The 25,251-nt window shown below is 38.9% G+C and overlaps 1 protein-coding gene across 4 annotated transcripts in view; it reads right to left on the bottom strand.

Annotated features, from left to right (window-relative positions):
- Positions 1-25,251, bottom strand: part of PLD1 (phospholipase D1) — a 227,897-nt gene that overhangs the window by 77,923 nt on the left and 124,723 nt on the right. For all 4 annotated transcript variants that reach the window (XM_049867117.1, XM_049867115.1, XM_049867116.1 and 1 more), the window contains 6 exons: positions 23,864-23,945; positions 16,996-17,106; positions 12,182-12,382; positions 8,213-8,426; positions 1,710-1,838; positions 712-830 (listed from right to left, as the gene is read on the bottom strand). In XM_049867117.1, the coding sequence (XP_049723074.1) occupies positions 712-830; positions 1,710-1,838; positions 8,213-8,426; positions 12,182-12,382; positions 16,996-17,106; positions 23,864-23,945 (856 nt within the window). The remainder of the gene's footprint in view (positions 1-711; positions 831-1,709; positions 1,839-8,212; positions 8,427-12,181; positions 12,383-16,995; positions 17,107-23,863; positions 23,946-25,251) is intronic.

Genomic DNA, 25,251 nt, shown 5'->3' with positions numbered 1-25,251 from the left:
TCTATCACTGAGCCCCAATGCCCCCTTCAGCATATATAAAACCAAAAAACCGAACCCACTGCTGTCGAATAGATTCTGACTCATAGTGACCACATACTGACAGAAGAAAATCAAAACTACATCATTCTTACGTTAATGGAGGAGGGACAACTCAGAAAAGGAGGGTGCGGATAGTTGTGCAACTTGAAGAATGTAATAAATGTAACTGAATCATACATGCAGAAATTGTTGAATTGGTGCACGTTCTGCTGTGTATATTTTCAACAACAATAACAAAAATAAAACAAACAAAAACTACATAATTCAACAAGGTATATAAAGAGCTCTGTGGAACTTACTGAGCGTCCTCCAAATTCTGAGCTCTTCTCCAAGTTTGTGAGCAACTTAAATATCTTTTTGGTTTTGTATTCCCAGGGCCTAGCACAGCACTCAGGACAGAGAGGATTAAAAGAGTTAAAAGGGTCACAACATATGCAGGCCCTCAGAGCAATGCCTATCCCTCTGCATTCTGGATTGTCTGTGGTGTGCAAATTCAGAAATGCTTCCTCCTTTGTCCAGAGGCCCAGGTGCTCTGATCGCCACATACCCAGCAGCACACAGTGGCAAAGCTGTAGCCATCACAACCCTTTCTTGCTGACTCTCCAGGTTTCTCCTCTAGCCAAGCCTGCCTCTCTTCATGTGGACTGCATTGTGAAAATCATGTCCCTTTACCTTTGTGAAGTTCCAGCGCTGGATGAAATGACGAGCCACGTCACGAGCCGCCTTCCCGTGGACCACAGAGGCAATGTCGTGCCATGGCATCCGGGGAGTGGAGTACCTGTCAATGAAATCTGCCCGGGTGCACCAGGCAAGGATTGTTCACTAACAACCATGCTGGGACCAGAAGTCCTATATCTCTGTCCCCGACTCTGACTCAGAAAAGTGTGTGCTAATGCCTACTGAATGTACATTTCTTGGCTTGGGTAATCCAATGCCTTTACAGCCAAGGGAAACACAGATCTCACACTGAGGAACACAGCCTCCTCCCCCTCCACAAACAGTGTAAGATAATCACTACATGAGGCAAGGTGTGAGCTGGTACAAATTATCAAGGCTGACTACATTTCTTTTTATCTTGTTGAAATAATGGCAGGCCGTCTCTATCTCCTCTGAGACACAGAAGCATTGTGGCAATCTAAAGATGTGCCATCCTAACACTGGAAGATGACAAACAGAAAAGAAGATGATCAAAGGAGGGCTATCATCTCCTAGAGAATTACAGACTATTACCCCCAAAATATGTCTATAGGAAAACTGGCATTTCTAACAGGTAAGTTCTGTTTCATTTTTTTTTCTTATTCTAACTACAGGGAAAAGCCCATGAGTACATAACTGAATCACAGTCTTCAAAGTTTTACCAAATGTTCAAAAACAGAACAAAAACAAAGCAAGATAACAGATAATTAGATCATGCACATGCATACTTCTTGAGATGTAAAAAGGAAAAGACAAAATATAACCAGCCACTCACTGGCATGATACAAAAAAAAAAAAAACCCAAACCCGTTGCCATCGAGTAGATTCTGACTCATAGTGACTTTACAGGACACAGAAGAACTGCCCCATAGGGTTTCCAAGGAGTGGCTGGTGGATTCAAACTGCCGACCTTTTGATTAGCAGCCAAGCTCTTAACCACCATGCTACCGGGTTTCCTATAGCATGATACTCACCTGCAAAAGGTTTGTCAAGCTGAACCCAGTCTTTGAAGACGAAGTTGCAGTAATCTTTTCCGTGCCAGAATCTGGTTTCCCCATGCAGCTCCCCGACGCCTGTTTGTAAGCTGCGGATGGAGCCAGTATCTGAAAATGTAGTAACACCCACTCAGAGACTGAGTTCAGGCTGACCCAGAGACTGAGGCTCAACTCTCATTTATGAAACACTTAATTCTAACATTTTTTTCCTAAGACTCAGAACTAGGGCAGTATGTGCCCACTTGAGTAGAAGCTGTGGGCTGATGGTTTTATACCTCTCACAAGTCTATCATTAGAAGCTGGAGCTATAAGCAGATATATCATTAGATGATGAAAGTGAACATTCTCAGTAGTTGAGCCACTTATTCTCACCATCTAGCAGATCACTGGAAGAACCATTCAAAGGGTTCACAGTGAATAGAGACCTTGTAAGGAGGGACTATGACAGAGCAGTAAAGCCAGGTCAGGGTATGAGATGCAGAGGCAGAAAGAAAGAGAGTCATGCCCCTTCTCTTTCTTTAATCAATATGGCGCCCATCTATCTAATATGTAATTCTTGTCCTCTGCATCCCAAAAAGCAAGAACCTCAAATTTAAAGACAGTCCCTGTTCCAGCCCTGGAATTAACTAGCTAAGTGACAGTGGGCTTTACCTTTGGGGGCCAGAAATTCCTTACGTGTCAAAGGCAGAGTTTGGCCTAGATGGCATCTGAGATCTTTTGGGCTCTAACATTCTGTATTCCCCAAATCATAACCGACATCCATAAGAAACATCACAATGACAAACAGGAGCTTATGATCATACAGGCGCAAAAGGAGCAATCCACTGCAGCATTTCATGAAGCTTTGCCAGACCATTTTACTTTAAGGGTAAACACTTCTAGTTAAAAAGGTTGTAAGTTTATGGGATATGCTGACCATACAGACAAATAAGCAAGAAGCCTAGCAGAACTACAAATCACAAATACGGTGCTTGGCACAATGAGGCACTTAACAAATAGGCAGTGGATGTAAAAATGTGTCCTGAATGAATAAATAAATGGTGCTGCTGGCTAGCCAGTGGAAGTACCGGACTGGTCACACTGCCCCCAGATCTGTCTTTCTAACAGGTAGACTCCTTGCCTGAAAGCCTTCTAGGATCACCTACTGCCTACAGGAGATTCAAGTAGGAGGGGCTTAGCATGGGTACAGGCTCTTCCCCAAACTGGCATCAATCCATCTTTCTGGTGTCTTGTCTTCCTCCACCCACCTGCGGGCTTTACACACACCACATTTCTCATCGTATTTTGACAAGCCTAGTCTTCCAGGCCACTGTGAAATTGGCACATTATTCCTTCTGCCTGGAATATTCTTCCCTTCCTCTTTTTTTTTTTTTCCTCTCAGCCTGATCTCCTAACCAACTTTCAAGAGCCACATTAGTTGTCCCTAGAGAGAACTCCTAGATGCCTGTACGGAGAGTCAGTTGCTAGCACTGCTGTTGTCCCACAAACCAAAGCCTCTGACTCTGATGCAATTGTATAAAGACCCCCCTCCACTAGTGTATAAAATCCTCAGGAGTGGAGAGTATATGCCCCCACTGTCAAGTATAGCTACTGGCAGCCAGTAGATGATGAATAAATACTGTAGAACAAAAGTTTTTGAACACTAACCATGCCCAAATACATATTCTATTTCTAATTGAATAATTAACTTTCCAAAAATTATTGATATTTTCTATAAAAGAAAAATGTCTAAGTACCAAAGACTAGCAAAACTAAGTAATGTTAAAAATAGAATTCTATTGACTTCTCCCAAGTGACTTATTTCGTTCCTGCTGTATAGCACTGAAATGGCCAAAATATCTAGGAGGTTTGTTTGCTTACTTGTAGGGTCTTTATAGTAAGCATGGCACTTTGTTAAAAAAAGAAAAAAAGGAATGACAAAGAACAAGATACATAATGGGTCAAATCCCAAATTTTATATTTCAGCTTCTTGAGCCAAAGACTTGGGAGTCAATGCCTTCTCTCACATCCCACATCCAGTGAGTGCCTCAGCAAATGCTATAAGCTCCACATTCAAGATATATTCTGTATCTGCCTGGTCACTATTTGCCACCCCCACTGTGACTACCTGATCTAAGCCATTATTATGTCTTCCTGGGCTGCTCCAAAAATGATCCTGTAAAACATGTACATCAGATGTTGTTTGTCCTTTGCTCAAAACCATCCAATGACTTCACATCTCACTCAGAATAAAAGCCAACATTTTCACAATGGCCTGAAGGACCTTATGTAATCCAGTCCAGTCTCCAACCTCTCTGACTTTGCCCCTATCATTCTCTCCCAGCCTATTTCACTAGAGCCACATTGGCTTCCTGGCTGTCTCTGGAATACACCAATCCCCCTCTCACCTCACAGCCTTTACACTTGCTAGTTCTCTTGCCTGGACCATCGTCCCCTTATCATCCTTCTCTTCCTTTTGATCTCTGTTAAAAAATCACATTAGAGAAGCATTCTCTGACCACCCTATACAAAACAGAAACTCCTCCTGCTGCCCTTCCTCTCTTGTTGTTGTTAGCTGCCACTGAGCTGGCTCCGGTTCAAGGTAACCTTCCACATAACAGAAAGAAGCATTGCCCAGTCCTGCACCATCTTCACAATCTTTGATATGTTTGAGCCCATTGTTGCAGCTGCTATACCAATCTGCCTCATGGAGGGTTTCCCTAGTTTTCACTGACCCTCTACCTTATCCTTCTCTGTTGTTCTCCATGATAATTATCACCAGCTGACATGTTGTGTACTTCATTATCTACTTGTATATAAAGTTTCCATCTCTACCTCCCAACTTTGAGGACTAAGGTGCACTGACCCAAGCCATGATGTTTTTAATCATCTCATATGCATGCAAAAGTTGGACAATAAATAAGGAAGGCCGAAGAAGAATTGATTTCTTTGAATAATGGTGTTGGCAAAGAATAATGAACATACCATGGACTGCCAGAAGAATGAACAAATCTGTCTTGGAAGTAGTACAGCCACAATGCTCCTTAGAAGCCAAAGTATGCTCTCACATACTTTGGACATGTTATCAGGAGGGACCAGTCCCTGGAGAAGGACCCCATGCTTGGTAAAGTAGGCGGTCAGGGAAAAAGAGGAAGACCTTCAACAAGATGGACTGATACAGTGGCTGCAACAATGGGCTCAAACATAACAATGATTGTGAGGATGGTGCAGGACCGGGCAGTGGTTTGTTCTGTTGTACGTAGGGTCACTATGAGTTGGAACTGACAGCGCCTAACAACAACTCCCTAACCAAATTTCATTTTGTCTGTTTTGTTAGCTCAATAAATACTTATTTAATGAAATAAATGAACCATGTACATTTATTTTTGTGTCCCCACTTACAGCTTTTAATGACTGAAAAATTCCATCAGGGGATGAACCATTCATCATTTTCCTCACCATTCCCTTACTCCTGAACATTTAGGTTGCATTTTTTTCTTTTGATAAATAATGTACTGGAAATGCATTTAGCTTATTAGGAAGGGGACTGTGGATGAATGCCAAGGATACTTTCTATCAGTGCCAGCAAACCACCCACGCTGGCCTCCTCAGACCATCACTGTAGACATCACCACTCTTAGCCTGACCTTGACCTGAGTTACTCATGTGTTAAGCACCTGGCTCACATCTCTTCCACTTGCCCCCAATCTAATTGTGGGCAAATACTATGACCCAGTCATAATTCAGACCCTTCAGCTTCATGGTTTGACAACCTCATTCCTCTATCTCATTAAAAAAAAAAAAAAAAAGAAACTCAGTCCTGAAGCATCAAAGCCACACAGTGGAATTACAAGGCACTACCAGGACCTGTTTTAAATTCTTTACCTTTAACATCTTGCCCCGCATGTGCCCCTGACCTGGATCTCTGGACTTCCCAGAGGCTACCTGGTTCCCAGTCTCAGAGCTCTGAAACTCAGATGAGGCCAGGCATTACTGTGAGCAGTCCCTGAATTCATACATACATCAAGAATTAGCTGTATGCTGAATAAATAAAGTATCTTTCCCATATATGTTCTTCTCCATTTAAAAATATATTTTGATGTTCTTACACTTTACAAAATACAAGTTCATTTGGCAGTTACATTGGAGCTTTAACAAAACAGACAAAATGAAGTTAATCAATGCGTTTTAAAAAGCCAGAGGTCCTCAAAATATTTTGATATTAAAATGGGTCCTCATAGGTTTGTTGGGCATAATAAAGAATGCTGAGAACCATGGCTCAAGGTCCGGCCAGTTACAAGTGACTCAGACCCAGCCATGTTAGCTGGGTTCTAATTCCCTCATCTCCTAAGTACACTGAACCTTGGCCTTGGGATTTCACCCAAAAGGTTATATGGTAGTCTGTATTTCTGCTAAACCGCAAATCTGAATCATGAGCACTGGGAGGCTAATAAATTGGGTCATCACTGGGCAAGTCTCCAAGGCTGTTACCTCATCTGTAAAGTGGAGATAAAAATTATCACTACCGAACACCACAAGTACTCAGGGCAGTGACTCAGAGTCTGTACACCATAAACATCAGTAATGACTTTACCATTGTTACCATTATTCCTGAATCCCTGGTCGCACAGTGGTTAAGAACTACGACAGCTGCTAACCAAAAGGTCAGCAGTTCAAATCCACCAACTCCTCCTTGGAAACCCTATGGGACGGCTCTACTCTGCTATAGGGTTGCTATGAGTCGGAATCGACTTGATTGTATTTTTTTTTTAATTATTATTATGATTCCTTGTCCCTATATCTTATCAGTTGCCAAATTCCTCTTCACTCCCATCACCATACTTTATCCCCTGATTAATTCACTCTTCGAGAATCTGATTCTTCTTACAAAAGGTCATCAGATTACAATTTCTAAAAATTCACATTTAAAGCACGACACTTCCATTCAAAGACCTTCAAGATTCTTGGCTAAATAAAGGTCCCACTCCCCAACCTGGTATCCCAGCCTCCAAATGTGACCACTGTATATCTTCCTAGTCTTCTATCGAATGCTGTGTCTCAGCAGCATGATATATTTTATTTTCAACTCATTTCCTTCACCTGTAATGCCTTCCTATTCCCACCCAGGCCAATCAACTTACTTCCAGACCCCACTCAAATGTCACCTGCTCAAGAAAGTCTTTATGGATCCTTACAGAGGAAGTCCTCCCACCTTCCACTGATTGTCTACGACACTTCGAAACTGCCTGTGCTACTCACTGTACAGTTGTTGTTGTCATTAGCTACTGTCAAGACAGCCCTCAATCATGACGATCCCATCCATGCACAATGGGATAAAGCCGCTGTGATCCATAGGGTTTTCCTTGGCTGATATTTGAAGGTAGATCACCAGGCCTTTCTTCTTAGTCTGTCTTAGTCTGGACACTCCACTGAAACCTGTTCAGCATCATAACAACACGAAAGCCTCCACTGACAAATGGGTGGTGACTGAAAATGAGGTGCATTGGCTGGGAATCAAACCTGCATATCCTGCATGGCAGGTGAGAATTCTACCACTGACCCACCACTGCCCCATATAGTTATCAGGTATGTTTTAGCCTCACTGCTGGAGTGTAAGATCTTGGGGAGTAGGATCTTGTGTACCACTCAGCGCTTTGCACAGAGCTGGCTCTCGATAACATATATGGCATGAGAATTGCAAACACGAAGCCAATCCAGAAACACACGCACTATGCCCATACAGTGGACACTGCAGCAAAGGTGAAGCCTACAGAGGTTTTGCCGCTTCACACATCACTTACCGACATTAGGTCTAATGAGTCCCTGCTCAGATTCAGTGGAATGGCGAAAGAATTTCAAGTGGGGTTTTAAACCATGGATTAAATTTTGATGACTTCTACAGTGACTAAAGTAACCTGGAGAAAGTTGAGATTTTTTTTTTTTTTTTTTTACAAAGAAATATATATTTATACATATATATCAAGTTTTCTAAACTGGAAAGCAAATTTGATCATTTTGAAAAGTAGATAAGGCTATAAAATCAGTCATAAATTCTGTGCAACAGAAAACTGCAGGGCTTTAAAACAAATTTGAAAAGACTAATAAATTTACAGGATGTAGAGACTCTTTGATGATATGTTGGATGTATTCCTGGATGGGGAGATAGATGAAATTTCTTCTAAAAAAATTTTATAAAGTACATCTAATACTTCTCCTATTCCTTTTAGGCTTTGCATAGGAGCGCTTAGTCATTCTACCACCATAAGAAGCATGAATTGTGGTTGTTATGACTGTTTTGTGTGAATAAAACAATAAATCGGTTCCAAAATGAGACAACAAAGCCATAAAGTGGCACGGTGTTCAGAAGGATGATAGAGAGAACTTTCAGCGTTGCTCATTTTATTCCATTATACAAAGACAGATTTTAACAAGAGGTGTATAGTATCTGGCTACAGAGGAACAGAGTATAATTAGAATAATTCAGAGTGGAGACCATGACTTACTGCAGGTGCTGTCAATGCTGCTGATGCTGTCTGCGCTTTGCAGGTGACGCTTGTGGAGCTGCCTGTACAGGCTGAATTTGGAGAACTTTCCCGGCTTTCCTATGCCTTTCATTTTTGAATCCATATCATCAACACTCTTCAAGATGGGCAGATTTGTATTAGATTTGCTTTTATCTTTGAGGTGTAACGATTCTGTAGACTCTGCTGTTTCAGCCTGAGGAAATTATTTAAAGAAAAAAGGACATTGTATAAGATATGTTGCAACATGGCCCTTTAACTCAAGTAGGGCTGAGGGATGATGAATAAGGCCCTGAGGTCAGCAGCAGGGCAATGGTGAGCTACTTAAACATTACAGAAGGAATACTAATGTTCCACTGTGGTTCCTCCTTCAGTAGGCCAAGTTCTTAAAATTTCATATCAATTAACCTTTTTTTTTCAAATACAATGACCTGAGTTACATTCACTATTGAGCTATAGAAGTTTTTCCTTCGATAAACATTAAGTATGCAATGTTTCTTCTGTCAGTCATATTCCCTGTTACCTATTCACTGAAGTGCAATCTTCCCAGAAAAGTCACTGACATTCCCAGCATTAAAGCAAGATGGGGCCCATCAAATTTTTTAATAAGCATATAGATGTTTTGGCAGCTCTTCATTTGAAAGGTACTGTTAGGTGTTATTAACCTCTACTGGCTTTCAAAAGGACTTCCTTCTAAATAGGAAGATTCCAAAAATATTGGCATCTTTTAATAAGGCTGCTTATTGTTATTTAACTTAAATCCTGACTGCCTCGCATTTTTGTTTATAAACTTTCTAAAAGTTATAAGAATAATGCATCTAAAGAAAAATTTGACAATAGAGTGGGTTCTTATATATAGACATTTTTAAACTTTGGGGGGAAACTTCATGCAAATTCAAAATCCAAGTAACAGCAAATCATACTTTAGTATAAAAAAGTAGCCAATATGTACTCTAAATTAAAATGTATGAGTTAGAAACATAAGGCAAGAAAAAGAAATAAAAAGCATTCAATCAATTCATATGGAAGAAGTAAAGCAACCCCTATTTGTGGATGATATGATACTATACATAGGCAACCCAAAAGGCTCCACAAGAAAACTACTGGAACTAGCAGAATGATTCAGTAGAGTAGCAGGATACAAGATAAACATATAAAAATCAGTTGGATTCCTACATACCAATAAAGGGAACTATGAGATCAGGAAAGCAATACAATTTATAATAGCCCCTAAAAAAATAAAACACTTAAGAATAAATCTAACCAGGAACATAAAAGACCTATACAAAATACCAAAACAAAAAAACACTACCACAAGAAGCCAAAAGAGACCTACATAAATGGAAAATCATACAATGCTCATGGATAGGTAGCCTAAACATTGTGAAAATATCAACTCCACCCAAAGCATTCTACAAATATAGTGCAATGCAGATCTAAATATCAACAGAATTCTTCAGCGAGATGGAAAAACTAATCATTAACTTTATATGGAAAGGAAAGAGGTCATGGATAAATAAAACATTACTGAAGAATAAGAACAAAGTGGGAGACCTTGTACTACCTGACCTAAGAGCCTACTATACAACTATGGTAGTCAAAACAGCCTGGTACTGGTACAACAACAGACACATTGACCAATGGAACAGAATTAAGAACCCAGATGTAAATCCTTCTACCTACGGCCACCTGATGTTTAACAAAGGCCCAAAGTCCATTAAACGGGGAAAAGGCAGTCTTTTTAACAAACAGCGCTGGCAAAACTGGATGTCCACCTGTACAAAAAATGAAACAGGACCCATACCTCACACCATACACAAAACTAATTTGAAATGGATCAAAGACATAAATATAAAACCCAAACCTATAAAGATCATGGAAGAAAACATAGAGTCAACAGTACACACATTGCTGTGGAGTCGATCTTGATACATACTGACCCTAAAGGACAGAGTAGAACTGCCCCATAGGGTCAATGCTAGGGGCCCTAATATACAGCATAAAAAGGATATAAACCATAATTAATAATACACAAACACCAAAAGATAAGCTAAATGAGCTCTTCTAAAAATTAAACACTTATGCTCATCAAAAGACTTCACCAAAAGAGTAAAAAGAGAATCTACGTACTGGGAAAAAAAATTTTGGCTATGACATAGCCAACAAAGTTCTAATCTCTAAAATCTACAGGAAAATCTAACACTCTACAATAAGAAAGCAAATAATCCAATTAAAAAATGGGCAAAGGATGTGAACAGACACTTTACCCAACAAGATATTCAGGTGGCTAACAGACACGTGAGGAAATGCTTTCAATCACTAGCAACAAGCCTGTTGCCATCAAGTTGATTCTGACTACAGCAACCCTATAGGACACAGTAGAGGTGCTCCATACGGTTTCCAAGGAGCAGCTAGTGGATCTGAACCGCTGATCTCTTGGTTAGCAGTCGTAGCACACGGTAGCTTTTAACCCCTGCGCCATGAGAGCCCCAAAGAGAAATGCAAATCAAAACTACAATGAGATACCGTCTCACCCTGACATTACTGGCATGACAATAACAAATGTTGGAGAGGCTGTGGGGAGATTGGAACTCTTATGCACTGCTGGTGGTAATACAAAATGGTACAACCATTTTGAAAAGCGATACGGCATTTCCTTAAAAAGCTAGAAATAAAAATACCATACAATCCAGCAATCCCACTCCTAGGAATATAACCTAGAGAAATAAGAGCTGTCACACGAATAGACATATGCACACCCATATTCATTACAGCATTATTCACAATAGTGAAAAGACGGAAACAACCTAAGTGCCCATCGACAGAAGAATAGATAAACTATGGTACATACACATAATGGAATACTACGCAACAAAAAAGAACAATGATGAATCTGCAAAACATCTCACAACATGGATGAATCCTAATGCTGAGTGAAATAAGTCACTCATGAGAGGACAAATACTGTATGAGACCACTATTATAAAAACATGTGAAAATGTTTCCACACAGAAGGAAACAATCTTTGATGGTTATGAGGGAGGGAAAAACACTTGGTGAAGGGTAAGACAGTACACAATACTGGGGAAGTCAGCACAACTTGACAAAGGCAAAGTCATAGGCGCTTCACAGGCACATCCAAATGCCCTGAGGTACCTAGCTGCTGGACTGAGGGCTGGGCACCATGGTCTTGGGGGAACCCCAGCTCAACTGGCATAACATAGTCTAAAAATGAAAAAATAACAATAAATAAAACAAAATGTATGAAAATCATACCACCATTGGTTGCAAAGCGAAGTGCTTTCAACGTAATAATGACGGTCATGAATTAGTAACGGTCACTAATATCTATTCTCACCTACCCACCCATCACAGTCTGATGACCAAGCTGAGTCACTGCAGACGCCACAATACTGGGCCTTAGGGAACTGCTGCTTCAGGTTCACTCTATAACTGCTACCACCGCTACTGTGTCTTTACAATACTGCTTGAATTGCAAGTGTTTCTGAAACTGCCTTAACTTTTTTTTTTTCCACAATAAGGCAGAAATAAATGATTAATATGATCATTCTGAGTGATTTCTATATGCCCTGTACCAACCAAAGCCTTGTGATCATTACTTCATTTAACAACTATGACCATCCTATAGAATTAGATACTGGACACTTAAAATGTGCTAGGCATTGTGTTAACAATTTTACAACTGTTTCCCCATTTTACAAGAGAAGAAGCCGAGACTAACAGAAGTCATTTGTCCAAGGTCACATGCTAGCAAGGTGGTGAGGCTGGTATTTGAAACCAGGTCTATGGAATATTTGACTCAATGTTCTTTACTCCTGGCAGGGATATGTAACTTCTCAATAAATGAATAAATTAATCAATGTCACGCTATTAATGCCTGCTTATATGATTTATATTAATTTAACACAGTTCCATAAAGGTTTATCTTACTGTGAGGGACACCAGGGATGATCCAGTAATGACACGCTTCACGCTACCCACATCTGTGAGTCTGTGCTCATTGTCGTCCCACCTTCCATAAGCCAGGTCAATCCCACCCACGAAGGCCACTGACTGGTCGATGACGACGAGCTTCTCATGATGAGCCCACAGATACACAGTGGATGACACATGGTCTGGGTGCCTCATCACCTTGAGAGGAAAAAAGAAAACACACATAATGGGTATAATAGGTATGTATTTTGGCAGCTCTTGATTTGAAGGTAACTTTGAGAAGCTATTAACCTCCAGCAATAAGAAACCTTGATGTAATATATCATTATCAATAACCACTAAATGTTTCAGGGGGTATTTTTTGTAGGATTCTTCTTTACAGAAAGGAGTGGAAAATGTCCTTTTTAAAATAATCCACGTTAGACGAAATAGGTCTGTTTTTCTCCCCTGAAAAGTATTTCCTGTAATTAAAATATCAGAACGAAAACGTGCTATGTATATACACCAAAGAAAATCCCAAACTTCTAATTTTATTCTCAATATGTAGCAGAGGAAGAGTCCTGTTTACCTTTTAGAAGGGCTCCCTTATATGTCATATTTTGGGGAGTTGCCATTTAGCTTGAATTTTTGCCTCAGATGCCAATAAAAGTCAGCTCAACTTGGTAGCTGGTTCAGTTTTCCTCCCACAAAAATTGTTATATCTGGGATTATACGAAACTCTTAACATTTTCTAACTAACATCTATCTCTGGTGAGATTTTAAATAAGTAGGTTGATGTTTTTGTAGCCATTAAATTGAAATAGTAAGCATATAGATATAGGTATATATTTCCGCAGCTCTTGATTTGAAAAGAACTTTGAGAAGTTATTAACCTCCTTCTTTCAAATAGAATTCTCCTAAATAAACCCAGTATGACCGATTCTATTTTCATATGCCTTTAAGTAGAGTGTCTTAGTTACCTACTGCTGCTATAACAGAAAAACTACAAGTGGATGGCTTTAGCAAAGAGAAGTATATTTTCTCAAAGTAAATCAAGTAGGGTAAAAGTCCAAATTCAGGGTATCAGCTCCAGGGGAAGGCTTTCTCTCTCTGTTGGTCTTCTCATCAATCTTCCCCCGGACTAGCAGCTTCTCTGCACAGGAACCCTGGATCCAAAGGACGCGGTCTGCTCCTGGCACTGATTTCTTGGTGGTATGAGGTCCCCCTGTCTCTCTGCTCACTAAGAGATTGCCTCAAGACACAGGTTGAGTCCTCCTGCCTCACTAACACAACTGCTGCCCATCCTCCCTCATTAACATCATAGAGGCAGGATTTACAACATAAAGGAAAATCACACAATACCAGGAATCATGACCCAGCCAAACTGATACACAGATTTTTGAGGGGACATAATTCGATCCATGACATAGAGAGATTCCAAAATATTTGGCAACTGCTTTTCTTTTCACCTTTTTATTATTTTTTTATTGTGCTAAAAATATAGGTAACAAAACTTTTGCCATTTCATCAGTCTTCACATGTACAGCTCAGTGATATCGGTTATGTTCATTGCAATTTTCAACCATCACCTTTAATTAACCATTTCCAAATTTTTCCATCACCCTTAAGAGAAGCTCAGTGTCGCCTAAGCACTTTGCTTTCCTTTCACCCTTCCTCTCCCCCACCTGCCCTGGTAGTCACTAAAAACTATGGTCTCTGTACACTTGCCTATTTTAGATATTTCATAATAGTGGAATCATACAATATTTGTTATTTTGTGACTGACTTATTTCATTCAGCATGTTTTCAAGGTTCATCCATGTTGTAGCATGTATCAGGACTTCCTTTCTCTTTAGGGCTGAATAATATTCCATGTATGTATGTACCATGTTTTGTTTATCCATTCATCTGTTGCTAGACATTTGGGCTGTTTCTACCTTTTGGCTATTGCAAATAGTGCTACAATGAATACTGGTATACAAGTATTTGTGGTCCTGCTTTTAATTATACCTAAGAGGGGAACTGCCGTATCATACGGCAATTCTTTGTTCAGCTTTTTGAGGAACTGCCAAACTGTCTGCCTCAGCTGCGGTACTATTGTACAATCCCATCAGCAATGGAGGAAGGCTCCAGCCACTACTATTAATAAGGCTTTGTTTACTATTATTTAACCTAAATCTCAACTGTTGTATAGTTTATGATTTTTTTTAAATAAAAATAGTGTATCTATATTAAGTAAAAAATTTTAAATAAAGAAGAAAACCCCATCACTCTAATCAAATACCTTTATCATTTTCTTATATTTTCACCCTTTTACTTTTATGGTTATTATTCTCTATTTAACATAGCTTTAAACATTTTAAACATAGTTTATGTGCTGCTAAATCTTGCTTTTCTTTTTAACATTATACTAAATGATTTTTTAGTATGTTACAATGAAATTTAAACATTTCTTATCTAATGGGGTACGTAAAGGACATATAAAACCACTAATCATCTTTTTCTAATTCTTCTACTTGTAGACAATCCTTAAGTTGCCTGCAAGACCTTAACTTTCTAGGCTGAAAATCCCTAATTTCCTTAATCTTTCCGTAAAAAAAAAACTTTAATCTTTAGGTTGTTTTAATTCCTCATTTCTTCTTTGCAAAGTCGTATACATTTATTCATTTATTTGTCAAAGAGTTAATAAGTACCGTTCTTTTAAAGTGGTACTTTTGCATATGGGGCGTGTCATAACCAGAAACACAAAGATGCCTGATGAAGCCTGAATAATTTAATCTCCTTAATTGTATTTATCTTTGCTCTTTTTTTGTTTGTTTTTTGTACAGTAGTGAGCAGGATCAACCCCATATTTCCAGTTATTCATGAACAAATTATATTTGCTTTATGTTACTTAAACAGAATCTTTTTATTCTAGCACAGTTCCTTGCACATAGTAGGTGCTTGATAAAAATTTGATAAATGAATAAAGTTTAGAAATGATTTGACTTAAAACTTCAATCTTTGGGAGAAACAAACATTTTTATTTTATTTTTTAACAAAGTGAAATATACCATTCTCACGTATTTTAAGCCTGCTGGAGATTTATTAATTAAGTCTCAATGTATCTCAATGACTAAGCAATATTTATGGATAGGTTTTAGGTCTTTGGTGAATTGTCAACAAGTTTTCAAATTGCTTATCATTTTATTTACTTTATTAGTATCTTATACTAAACCCACTAAAAAAAAAACAACTAGGTGTTATTAATAAGAGGAGTCCCTGGGTGATGCAAATGGTTTAGCACTTGGCTACAAACTAAAAGGTTGGTGGTTCAAATCCACCTGGAAGCACCTTGGAAGAAAGACTTGCCAATCTACTTCTGAAAGATCACAGCCATTGCAAAACCTATGGAGCAGTTCTACTGTGCCAACATAGGGTCACCATGAGTTGGAAAAGACTTGAAGGCAACTGGTTTGGTTTGGGTTTTTACTAGTAGTAAAAGCCCTTTGAAGCCTAAGGAGCTCTCTTTGGTGTACCAGTGTTCAGCGGATGTCACAGGAAGATCATATCTAAGAGGTTCCAAGATAATCCTTTTTTTTGAACAATTTACTGTGGTTTGGGTGAAAGTTCACAGAGCAAATTAGTTTCTCACTGAACAATTTAAACACATTTTGTTTCATGACATTTGTTGCAATTCCCTCAATGTGACAGTGCTCTAGTCACTTCCTCCCTAAGTTCTCCATTTACATTCACCCATCTTTCCTGCCCCTTCCTGGCTTCAGAACTTTGTTTTTGGGCAAATGCTGCCCCTTTGATCTGGTATGGTTGATTGTTCTGAGGAGCACATTCCTCATGGGTGTTACTGTAAACTTTATAGGCTTGTCTATTGTTTGGCTGAAAGGTGATCTCTGGGAATAGGTTCAGTTCCAGGTTTGAAGGTTGTCTAAGGGCCATAATCTCAGGAGTTCTACTAGTCTCTATCAGACCAGTAAGTCTGGTCTTTTTTATGAGTTTGAATTTTGGTCTACAGTTTTCTCTCACTCTGTCCAGGACCCCTTCTACTGTGATCCCGCTCAGCACAGTCAGTAGTAGTAGCTGGGCACCATCTAGTTCTTCTGGTCTCAGGCTAGTGGAGGCTGTGGTTCATGTGGTCCATTAGTCCTCTGGCCTAATTGTTTCCTTGAAACTTCAATGTTCTTCACTCTTCTTTGCTCCGGATGGGAGGAGATCAATAGTTGTACCTTAGATGGCTATTTACATGGTTTTAAGTTCCAATCACTACTCGCCAAAGTAGGATATAGAACATTGGCTTTATGGACTATATTATGCCAGTTGACCTAGATATCCCCCTGAGACTATGGTCCTAAACCCTCAAGCCCAGTGACTCTGTCCCTTGAAGTGTTTGGTTATGACTAGGAAGTCCTCAAAAGTGTGTCCCCTGTATGCTCCACTATTTACATGGATATGTTTGCAAGCACATACAAATGCCTATGTAGAAATATCATCTGCCAAACCTATATATCCTTGTGGGTGTACAGGATAATCTTAATAAAGAACATGAGAACAGGGCTCTTGAATATTAAAACAACTCTAGGAAGCTTGTTCTTGGCTAAACGGTTACTTCCATGATCAGGGTCAGGGAAGCAGAAATGTGAAGTTGGTTGGCCCCATCAATGTAGGGAGTATAAGAAAGTATAGCTTTTGTTTTATGACTGAGAACGGATGTAAAATTATTTATTCAAAATATATACTAGATTACCACTGTTTAGAGTAAAACATATAAACAGATCTGAAAAACGCCTACAGAATAATAAAGAAGAAACGTTGTTCACAGAGATGAACCTGGATACCTTAATGTTGGGGTGCAGATGCATTAAAGTCCTCTTGCTGTATTCACTATTGATTCCAAGAGCGAGTTCCACCTCTTTGTAGAGCATGATGAAGATCCTCACCCCTTGTTGCTGTCACAAAACAAAATGCAAACACTGAGTACCTCTTAGAAATAGATTTTCTTTTTCTTCTTCCTTTCTGTGCATCATCCTTCCTAATCTTTCCCCAGAAAACCAGTATAACACAATATTTAATGAAAAAGGCAATACAAGAAGGTGAAGACACAAATAACAAAAGAAAAATTTATCTTCCTCCCATTCCTGTCACCTTGTCACACCAAGCAAGAGTGTCAATATTTGACTAATCAGATTTAGAATGCTGAAATTGTGACTTCAACTGCTAAAAGTATCTGATAGTCTTACGCCTCATAACATTTCCAAACACTTGTCAATGAAAAAATTTGAACCTGATTCATGTTATAGGATTAGGTTTTTTTTTTTTTTTTTGCTTGCTTATAGTTCACCTCAGCTGAAATAACAGTAGTAAGAAACTTTGATGTAATAAAATTGAATCACACATTTAAAAAGTCCTATTGGGTTGAAAACATCTAATTTATAAGAATTGGATATTTTTGCAATGCTATGAAAATGTGAAGTAGCATATAAGTTAACATTCTTAGGTTCTATATCATGGGATATAAAATCTTGGGAGCAAACCAAACACATACACAGTCCTGCAATATTGCTCTGCCAATACTAACAAGCACACTTTAGTCCCTAAATTTCCATTAATAACTCATCATTTTAAAATTCTAGTACTCTCTCTTTCTCGACATAGGTGCCAGTAATACCTGAAAGGAAGCCTTAAAAGGGATAAGTGGATAAGTGCTTGGCTGCTAACTGAAAGGTTAGAAGTTCAAGTGTACCCAGAGGTATCTTCGAAAAAAGGCCTGGTGACCTACTGCCAAAAAAAATGAGCCATTGAAAACCCTAAGCAGCATAGTTCTACTCTGATGTACCTGGGGTTTCCATGAGTTGGAACTGACTCGACAACTTTTTTTTTTTTCTTAAATATCTGAAAAGTATGTATTTTTTTGTAGGGGCACACTAGATTTATGGTTTGCATTAAGGGGATTTGAGTAGAGGGAGAAGATCTATTCTTGCTCTAAAAAAAAAAATAATAAAAAAGAATGTATATATCATTCTACTTCTTGGGTTAACAGCTGGCTTGGAGCTCACTTATAAGTACAAAAGCACAGATTGAGTAAAGAAACAAGAAAATGAAAGTGCAGGCACGAAGGAAGCAGATTAATTTTGAGTGTTCTGGCCAGTGAGTACTCAACAGTAAACCACTAACTGAGGGCTCTAAGTGAAAACTAGAAATTATTTTATTTTTCTCCTCTACAGTTCAGATCTATTTTGCTATTTCAATATTTTAGAATACAGCACTCAATAACAGTTAAAAAAAAAATCCTCCTATTGACAGATATGATAAAAATACACAGCTTAAAACCCCAAATTTCAACCTAAATAATAGAACATCACACCTGACATCTTTCATCATCGTTCATTCTTTTTAAATGGGTGGAATTCTGTTTCTTTAGCTTAATACATGATTACCCATGAAGGGCAATAGCTGGGAATTAGGAACTTGGCTTACATCCTATAGTTTCCCATTTACCTGCATAACTAATGGATTTTTGAAATAATAGAGATGTTAACACTAATGGATTTCATTATTGCTCTCCATCTATTAATACCTGACATTTTCTTATTTGCTATGCCTTTTCTCACTGAAATAAATTAACTCTAAAGGAAATAGAGACTTTTAAGTCTTTTTAGCTTAAATATAAGACTAATCAGGAAGTAATAAGATATAAAAAGTTCTTTTTTATATGTAAGGCCTGGTTTACCTATATCTGGATCCATAATAAATAGTTAATTAGTGACAAGATTTACGTGATAGTAAAGTAATAAACTTTTCTACTTTTCGTCAAGGTATTACAACACTATCATAAACTATAAAGGGCAAAGGAAAAAATTCCTTAGGAACGAAGGCACTTGGCTGAGTCATAATAGTGCAGACTTATACAAAACATGGGAAATATTTGTGTAAAATGAAAGTTAAAAAACGGATTAAAAGGGCTGATGTTAATTCTATAATTTAAGAAATATACTTTTGAAACATCCAGGGTAATACCAATGCCTTTTGGTGACCCTTGGGAAAATTACTTTTCCTTAGAAAGCGGGAAGGAAAGTATGAATAAAGGAAGTGGAAGTGGGAAAACCGATGACCCCAGGTTAATTGCATGCCATGTTTCTCATCTCCGCTGTACTCAACTAACCCGGGAGTGCCACAGAATAAAGTCATGAAAGTTGAGTTTTAATTAGCTTCTCATCAAATAGAGCAGACTCAACACTATAAACAACACGTACTTTTAGGGGCTTTACGTATACAAAATACAGGAGACAACAATGAAAAATACAAATATTTTAGAGTTGAAATCAAAGAAACTTGGTTCCTTAGCCAGCTTTTTCTCTGATAGTTCAAAGTACTGTGGTCAAAATATTTTCTAGGTGCAGCCAAGGTTAGTTCCAGATGCCTGAAGATAGCTTGGTTGACTCGTGTACCACCAGGATAATCACTAATCTTATCACTTGTCATGGATTTCCCCAGGGGACAGAACATTGTAAGAAAAGGAAAGGATAAAAAGAAGTCCTATCCTTGGCATTAAAAGCAGACAGCCTTGCAATTCGAGAGCACAAATCTTCATTTGTCTCTTCTTTTTTAAACCAGTTTTGTTTAAAGCAAGGCTGAAAATACCTTCTCTCTTTCCCACCAAGCCCTTCTAGCCCACCACATTGATACTATTCAATTTGATTTTCTGGGCAAAGATGTGATTATTTGTCTCACTAGGCAAACCTTGACATCTTTCCCTTCTATTGATCACTGACTGTAACTCAAGAATGTGCCTTCTAGTCCAAGACAGAAAGACATTAGCCTGAAGACAATCCTCCCACCTCCCACCCCACACCAAAACCAAACCCAGTGCCATGGAGTCGATTTCGACTAATAGTGACCATATAGGACAGAGAAGAACGGCCCCATAGAGTTTCCAAGGAGTGCCTGTCGGATTCGAACTGCTGACCCTTTGGTTAGCAGCCACAGCACTTAGCCACTATGCCACCAGGGTTTCCCCCGCCCCACAAGCAAACCCTTTTTCTTAAAGTCTCCGGGTTGCCACACTTGCCTATTCCTTTGGTGTAAGTCTCATCAGAAACAGCACATATTTCTAAGGTTGAAATAAACAAAATCGAGGTGCAGGAATACGGTTACCATAACTATGATGTAATTTAGTCCCTGGCGTGAAGCGCTCTACTACTAACTGAAAGGTTGGCAGTTCAAACCCAACTAGAGGTGCTTCAAAAGAAAGTCCTGGCAATCAACTTCCAAAAGGTCACAGTCGTGAAAATCCTAAGGAACACAGTTCTACTCTGTACACACGGGGTCGCCGTGAGTCAGGATCTACCGCACAGTAACTGGTTTGGTTTTTGTTTTTTTTTAAGTGTAGTAAAAGGCAGAACTATGGAAATCCTTGGGATGCTGATTTCTTTTATATTGTGAACAATCTGCCTCTCAATATTGGTTTATACTATTTTAAATGATGCTATTTGCATATGAGAAGGGCAAAGAAACAGGAAAATGTCAACGTGGTTATCACTGGAGAAACATAATGTATTTTTTCCCTAAGAAACAGCCATTATAAGAGATGCTTGCTTATATTTAAAAAAAAAAAAGTTGCCGTCGAGTTGATTCTGACTCATAGCAACCCTATAAGACAGAGTAGAGCTGCCCCATAGAGTTTCCAAGGAGTGCCTGGCAGATTTGAACTGCTGACCCTTTGGTTGGCAGCCGTAGCACTTAACCACTATGCCACCAGGGTTTCCTGCTTGCCTATATGTTGGCTATATGGCAAAGATGTTTTCTAGATTCCTCTCAAAAAAAAAAAAAACCCTGTACAATCAGATAAAAGAAAAAAATCCAGTTTAATCAATCAACCTTGTGGGCCCCTGAGACCCAGTAATGCAGGAATAAACATTATTTCTTAACCCAGTGTTTTGTGATGTTACTTTGTGGCTTTCAAAAACTAAATTATGTATGTGAAGTAGTGGTTACGAGCACATAGAATTTCTATCTGCAATGATTTGAGTGTGAAAAATGCATGACCAAAATAATAATAATATGGTGTTTGATTAAGGAAGAATAATTCTGCTAAATGTATCAGTGAAAAATTAATCTTTAATAGTATTACTACTTCCTTAGGCAATTTTAAAAATCATTACCCACAATTTAAACACTACAAAATTCAGGAAGTAGCAATAATCTTTACTTGGCCATGGTGTTCACCAAAGACCTTACCAGAATTCATGGGGCATAAAAGCAAAGAGAAGCCACACTAGTGATATACAAGTCAACTGGACCGGCACATGAGGGAAACAGACAAACAGGTACCAGCTGACATGGTGGTGGAGGGTCATACCTGCAAGGCCTTCCTCCTGAGCCCTATTTAGGCATTTACTAGCCTTCTGGCGTTTACTTAGATACCTTTTAGGCACCTCACCCTCAAGGGATCTAAAATTTAACTTTGTGAATGTGAGTCTCCATACCTTCTCCCACTACCAGAGTCACCTTCCCAATATGCCATTTTGATCAAGTCGCCCCTTCTCCACTCCCCTGCACCTCTGCCCCCAACAAAGCCTCCACATCCTGGTTCAACCTGCTGTTCCAGTTGAGTCCCCAATCCTATGTATGCTAACACTCAGTTGTCACCTTACTGTGAATGACCAGAGCCTTCTGCATCCCTGCCTTCAGAATGTTTCCTCACATTTCCTACATCTAGAAATTTCTTTGCTCCCTTCAAAAATTTTGCTTTTCCTACATGTCCTAAATCTCTCATGTTGTGAGGGGCGTCTTGGATCTTATCTGCCCAGTTCTTTGCCTTTGAATCTTGGCACTGTCTCTGTACGTCTGTTGACACTCATGTAGATATTTAAACTCCTTCAGGTCGAGAATCATATCTTTTATTTATGTACATCCCCAGATGATTAGCCAAGTATCCTGCATATAGTTGGACACTCAACAAATACATGTTGATTGAAACCTAAAATAGGGAAGTATTGACTAAATACTATTGGAGATTTACTAGTATGGTTGAAGATTGCTAGCCAAGCCTGGAAAAACTTACTAAAATGGAATCTTGAGAAACAGGAAAGGTACCATTTGACAGAGAAACAGAGAAATTTACAGCCCATTCAATAGGTAGAAAGGAGTTTGGTAAGGCTAGGACTGAGGCCAGGACATGAGGCCTTCATCAAGCCCTTTGTGGGCACAGATGAAATCCTGTTCACTGTGGCATTCTCTGGAGTCCCTGGGCGGTACCAAAGGTTAAGTAAAAGGTTGGTGGTTCAAATCCACCCAAAGGCATCTTGGAAGAAAGGTCTGACAGTCTACTGGGGAAAGATCACAGCCATAGAAAACTATATAGAGCATAGCTCCACTCTGACACACACAGGGTTGCCATGAGTCAGAACTGACTCGATGGCAACTTTTTTTTTTTTTTTTTCGGTGAGGGTGGTCATCTTTAGTGAATGGCACAACACACATCTGATAAGGGATCCTCAGCAACTGTGTGCTGAATTACTTAATGAATGAATATATGAATAGGTGAAAAATGCCTTTCAGAATCAGAATTGCCACTTTGGTGAATGAAATTGGCAGAACACGTATCTGATATAAAGACTATCAACTTCTTTCACCTTCAGTATCAGCACCGAGGTCTGACTCTACACTTATGTTCAGAAATCCTAAAATAAAGCTTGAGGAAGACATCAAAGTGGGGGAGGGGAAAAACAAGCAGGAAGAGCGTTGTTAATAGACCATAGGGACTAGGAAAGGAGAAATGAGTGAAGGCTACAAGAAGCAGGAAAATGCTACCCACAATTGATTACAATCCACAAATTCTGCTAGAATACTTAATGGTAGAATAAAGAAAGATCGAGGCAGTTTCAAATAATAGTAAACGGGTTAGCACATTCCTGATTTTGGAGATGATTAATAATAAATCCAAAGTTATTATAATGTAACTTCATTTCATTTGGTTAAGGACCTACTACACAAAAACAATTCATTAGAAGTTGGAATGGAAAGTAGTCCTCGGTGAGCCTATCCTGCCTCAGTTATTTACTCTTTATAATAAGAAGAGCACACTCAGTGCTCACCCAGAATCTATGGGGCCACATGCACAGGAAACAGTTCCACGTTATGACCATGAACTGTTCCCAAACTGGAACCAAAGTACCAGTTATCAAGGTTCCTTTTTGATATTCTTCCACATCGGCTTGGCCCCATCTCTCCAGATGACTCTGTCTTTTACTGAAATTACAAAAGAATGGATAAAATGAAATGCTATATTTCTTTGCATCATTTATTATTTAATGTTGAAATTTTATTAAGAACTTTTTTGCCTATAAAATTCACTGCCCATAACTGATTAAAAAAACAAAAAAATGAGCATTCCTAATATAACCCATGCTATGAGTTTTTTTTTTTTTATGAGTTAGACTAAAATATTTATGTAGTCAAAAGTAATAGAAAAAATATCAGAAGCAAATGAATTGGAAAACAGTATTTCACTATTTGTCAAGCTCTAAAAGGAAACAGTTCTAAGTGTATATGAAGGACTTTGTTGGTGCATTTAAGTCCATTTACATTCAGCGTAATTATTGATAGGTAAGAGTTTAGTGCTGTCATTTATGAAGGACTTTTTGAAAAAGAAGACATTTCAGGGAAAATAAATATTATATCAGCATTTGTTTGTAAAGTACGTACTGCTTTTCGTTTAAGAATGCAGTCCAACCTCCAGCGATTTCCTTCAACCACCGGGCGTTTCAGGAAGATTTCTGGACTCAACCTAAAATCATGAAACCAAGATTCCAAATAACTAAAACACAACATAAAATTCTGATCGTGACATAGGATGCAAAGGCAATTTCAGCCCAAATGAAGACACGACCATCCTCTACTGTGGTGGGTCATCTAAAGTTTGCTAAGGGTCTACATACAATGTCACATAGGAACAAGAATCTTTATCATACAAAAAGTCAGTATCAATCCCCCTCCCCAACACACACGCACACATACCTACACGCACATGTGGACACTGCTGATTGCACACCTGACAGCTGTTCTGAACCCTCCCCTTCCTTGCTGCCAGAGCCTCCTTCTCACTACAGTGGGCGAATATTCTAGGTACTTGTTTTTTCAGAACCCTGTGCAGCTAGAGCATGATGTGACACCATCACGGACAATGAGATTTATGTGAGAAGGTACAAGTGAGAGTTATTGGGAAATTTTTTCTTCCTTGGTGAGAGAGAGAAACACACAGCAGGAGAAAGCTCAGCCTTTACTTCCAGCTTTGGGATGGACATTGTATGGGGACATCGTGCTTGGAGGGCTGCAACTGTATTGAAACTTTAAGGGGAAGGCCCAGACCCCTGAAATCACTAAGCCATTGCACCAACCCTAAAATAGCCCAACTCTGGATTTCCCATTAAGTGAGACAAATAAATCCTCATTGTTTAAGCCAGCTTTAGTTGTATTCTGGTACTCTGAGCCAAAAACATGCTAACCGGTAAACATACATATTGACTTCCTATAGCAAGGAACAGTGTTCATGGGAACTTGGAGTTTTCTGAGAAAGGAGGAAGAAAGATATGCTGATACATGAAATGTTGCCAATGCAAGAACAGAACCCTGGACCTTTCCTCTACAGCAGTGTCACAGGGCAGCTGAGAGTATACAGAGTCACTTCTTCCCCTTGGGTTGAGTTCTAAAGTCAGTGTCTGTGTTAATCTGCACGTATTATAACTCTCCTGTAATGAGGAGAAATCAACAAATAACAAAAGCAAACCCTATCAGCTGAAGTTCTAGATCTAGAGGCAGGAGTAGACTGTGAAGGGGTTAACGCATGTGTCATTCTAGGCTACAGCACTGCCATGTCTCAGAGACTCCACTAAACACATGGAAACAACAGGATTTTAAGAAGCTAATGAGATTAAAAGAAATACTTTTTATGTTCTACTTCATTCAGTTAAAGAAAAAAAAAACCTACAGGTAAAGTCTATCTAGAGGAGACATTTACTGAATAAGATACATAAGTAAACAGAGAAAGGAAGGAGTGTATACAGTACGTTGTTACTGTTAGGTGCTGTTGAGTC

This window comes from Elephas maximus, chromosome 23 (assembly GCF_024166365.1).
Source record: "Elephas maximus indicus isolate mEleMax1 chromosome 23, mEleMax1 primary haplotype, whole genome shotgun sequence".
In the NCBI taxonomy this organism is placed as follows: Eukaryota; Metazoa; Chordata; class Mammalia; order Proboscidea; family Elephantidae; genus Elephas; species Elephas maximus.
The sequence above is the reverse complement of the archived record's forward strand: the minus strand, read 5'-3'. Positions and strand labels throughout refer to the sequence as shown.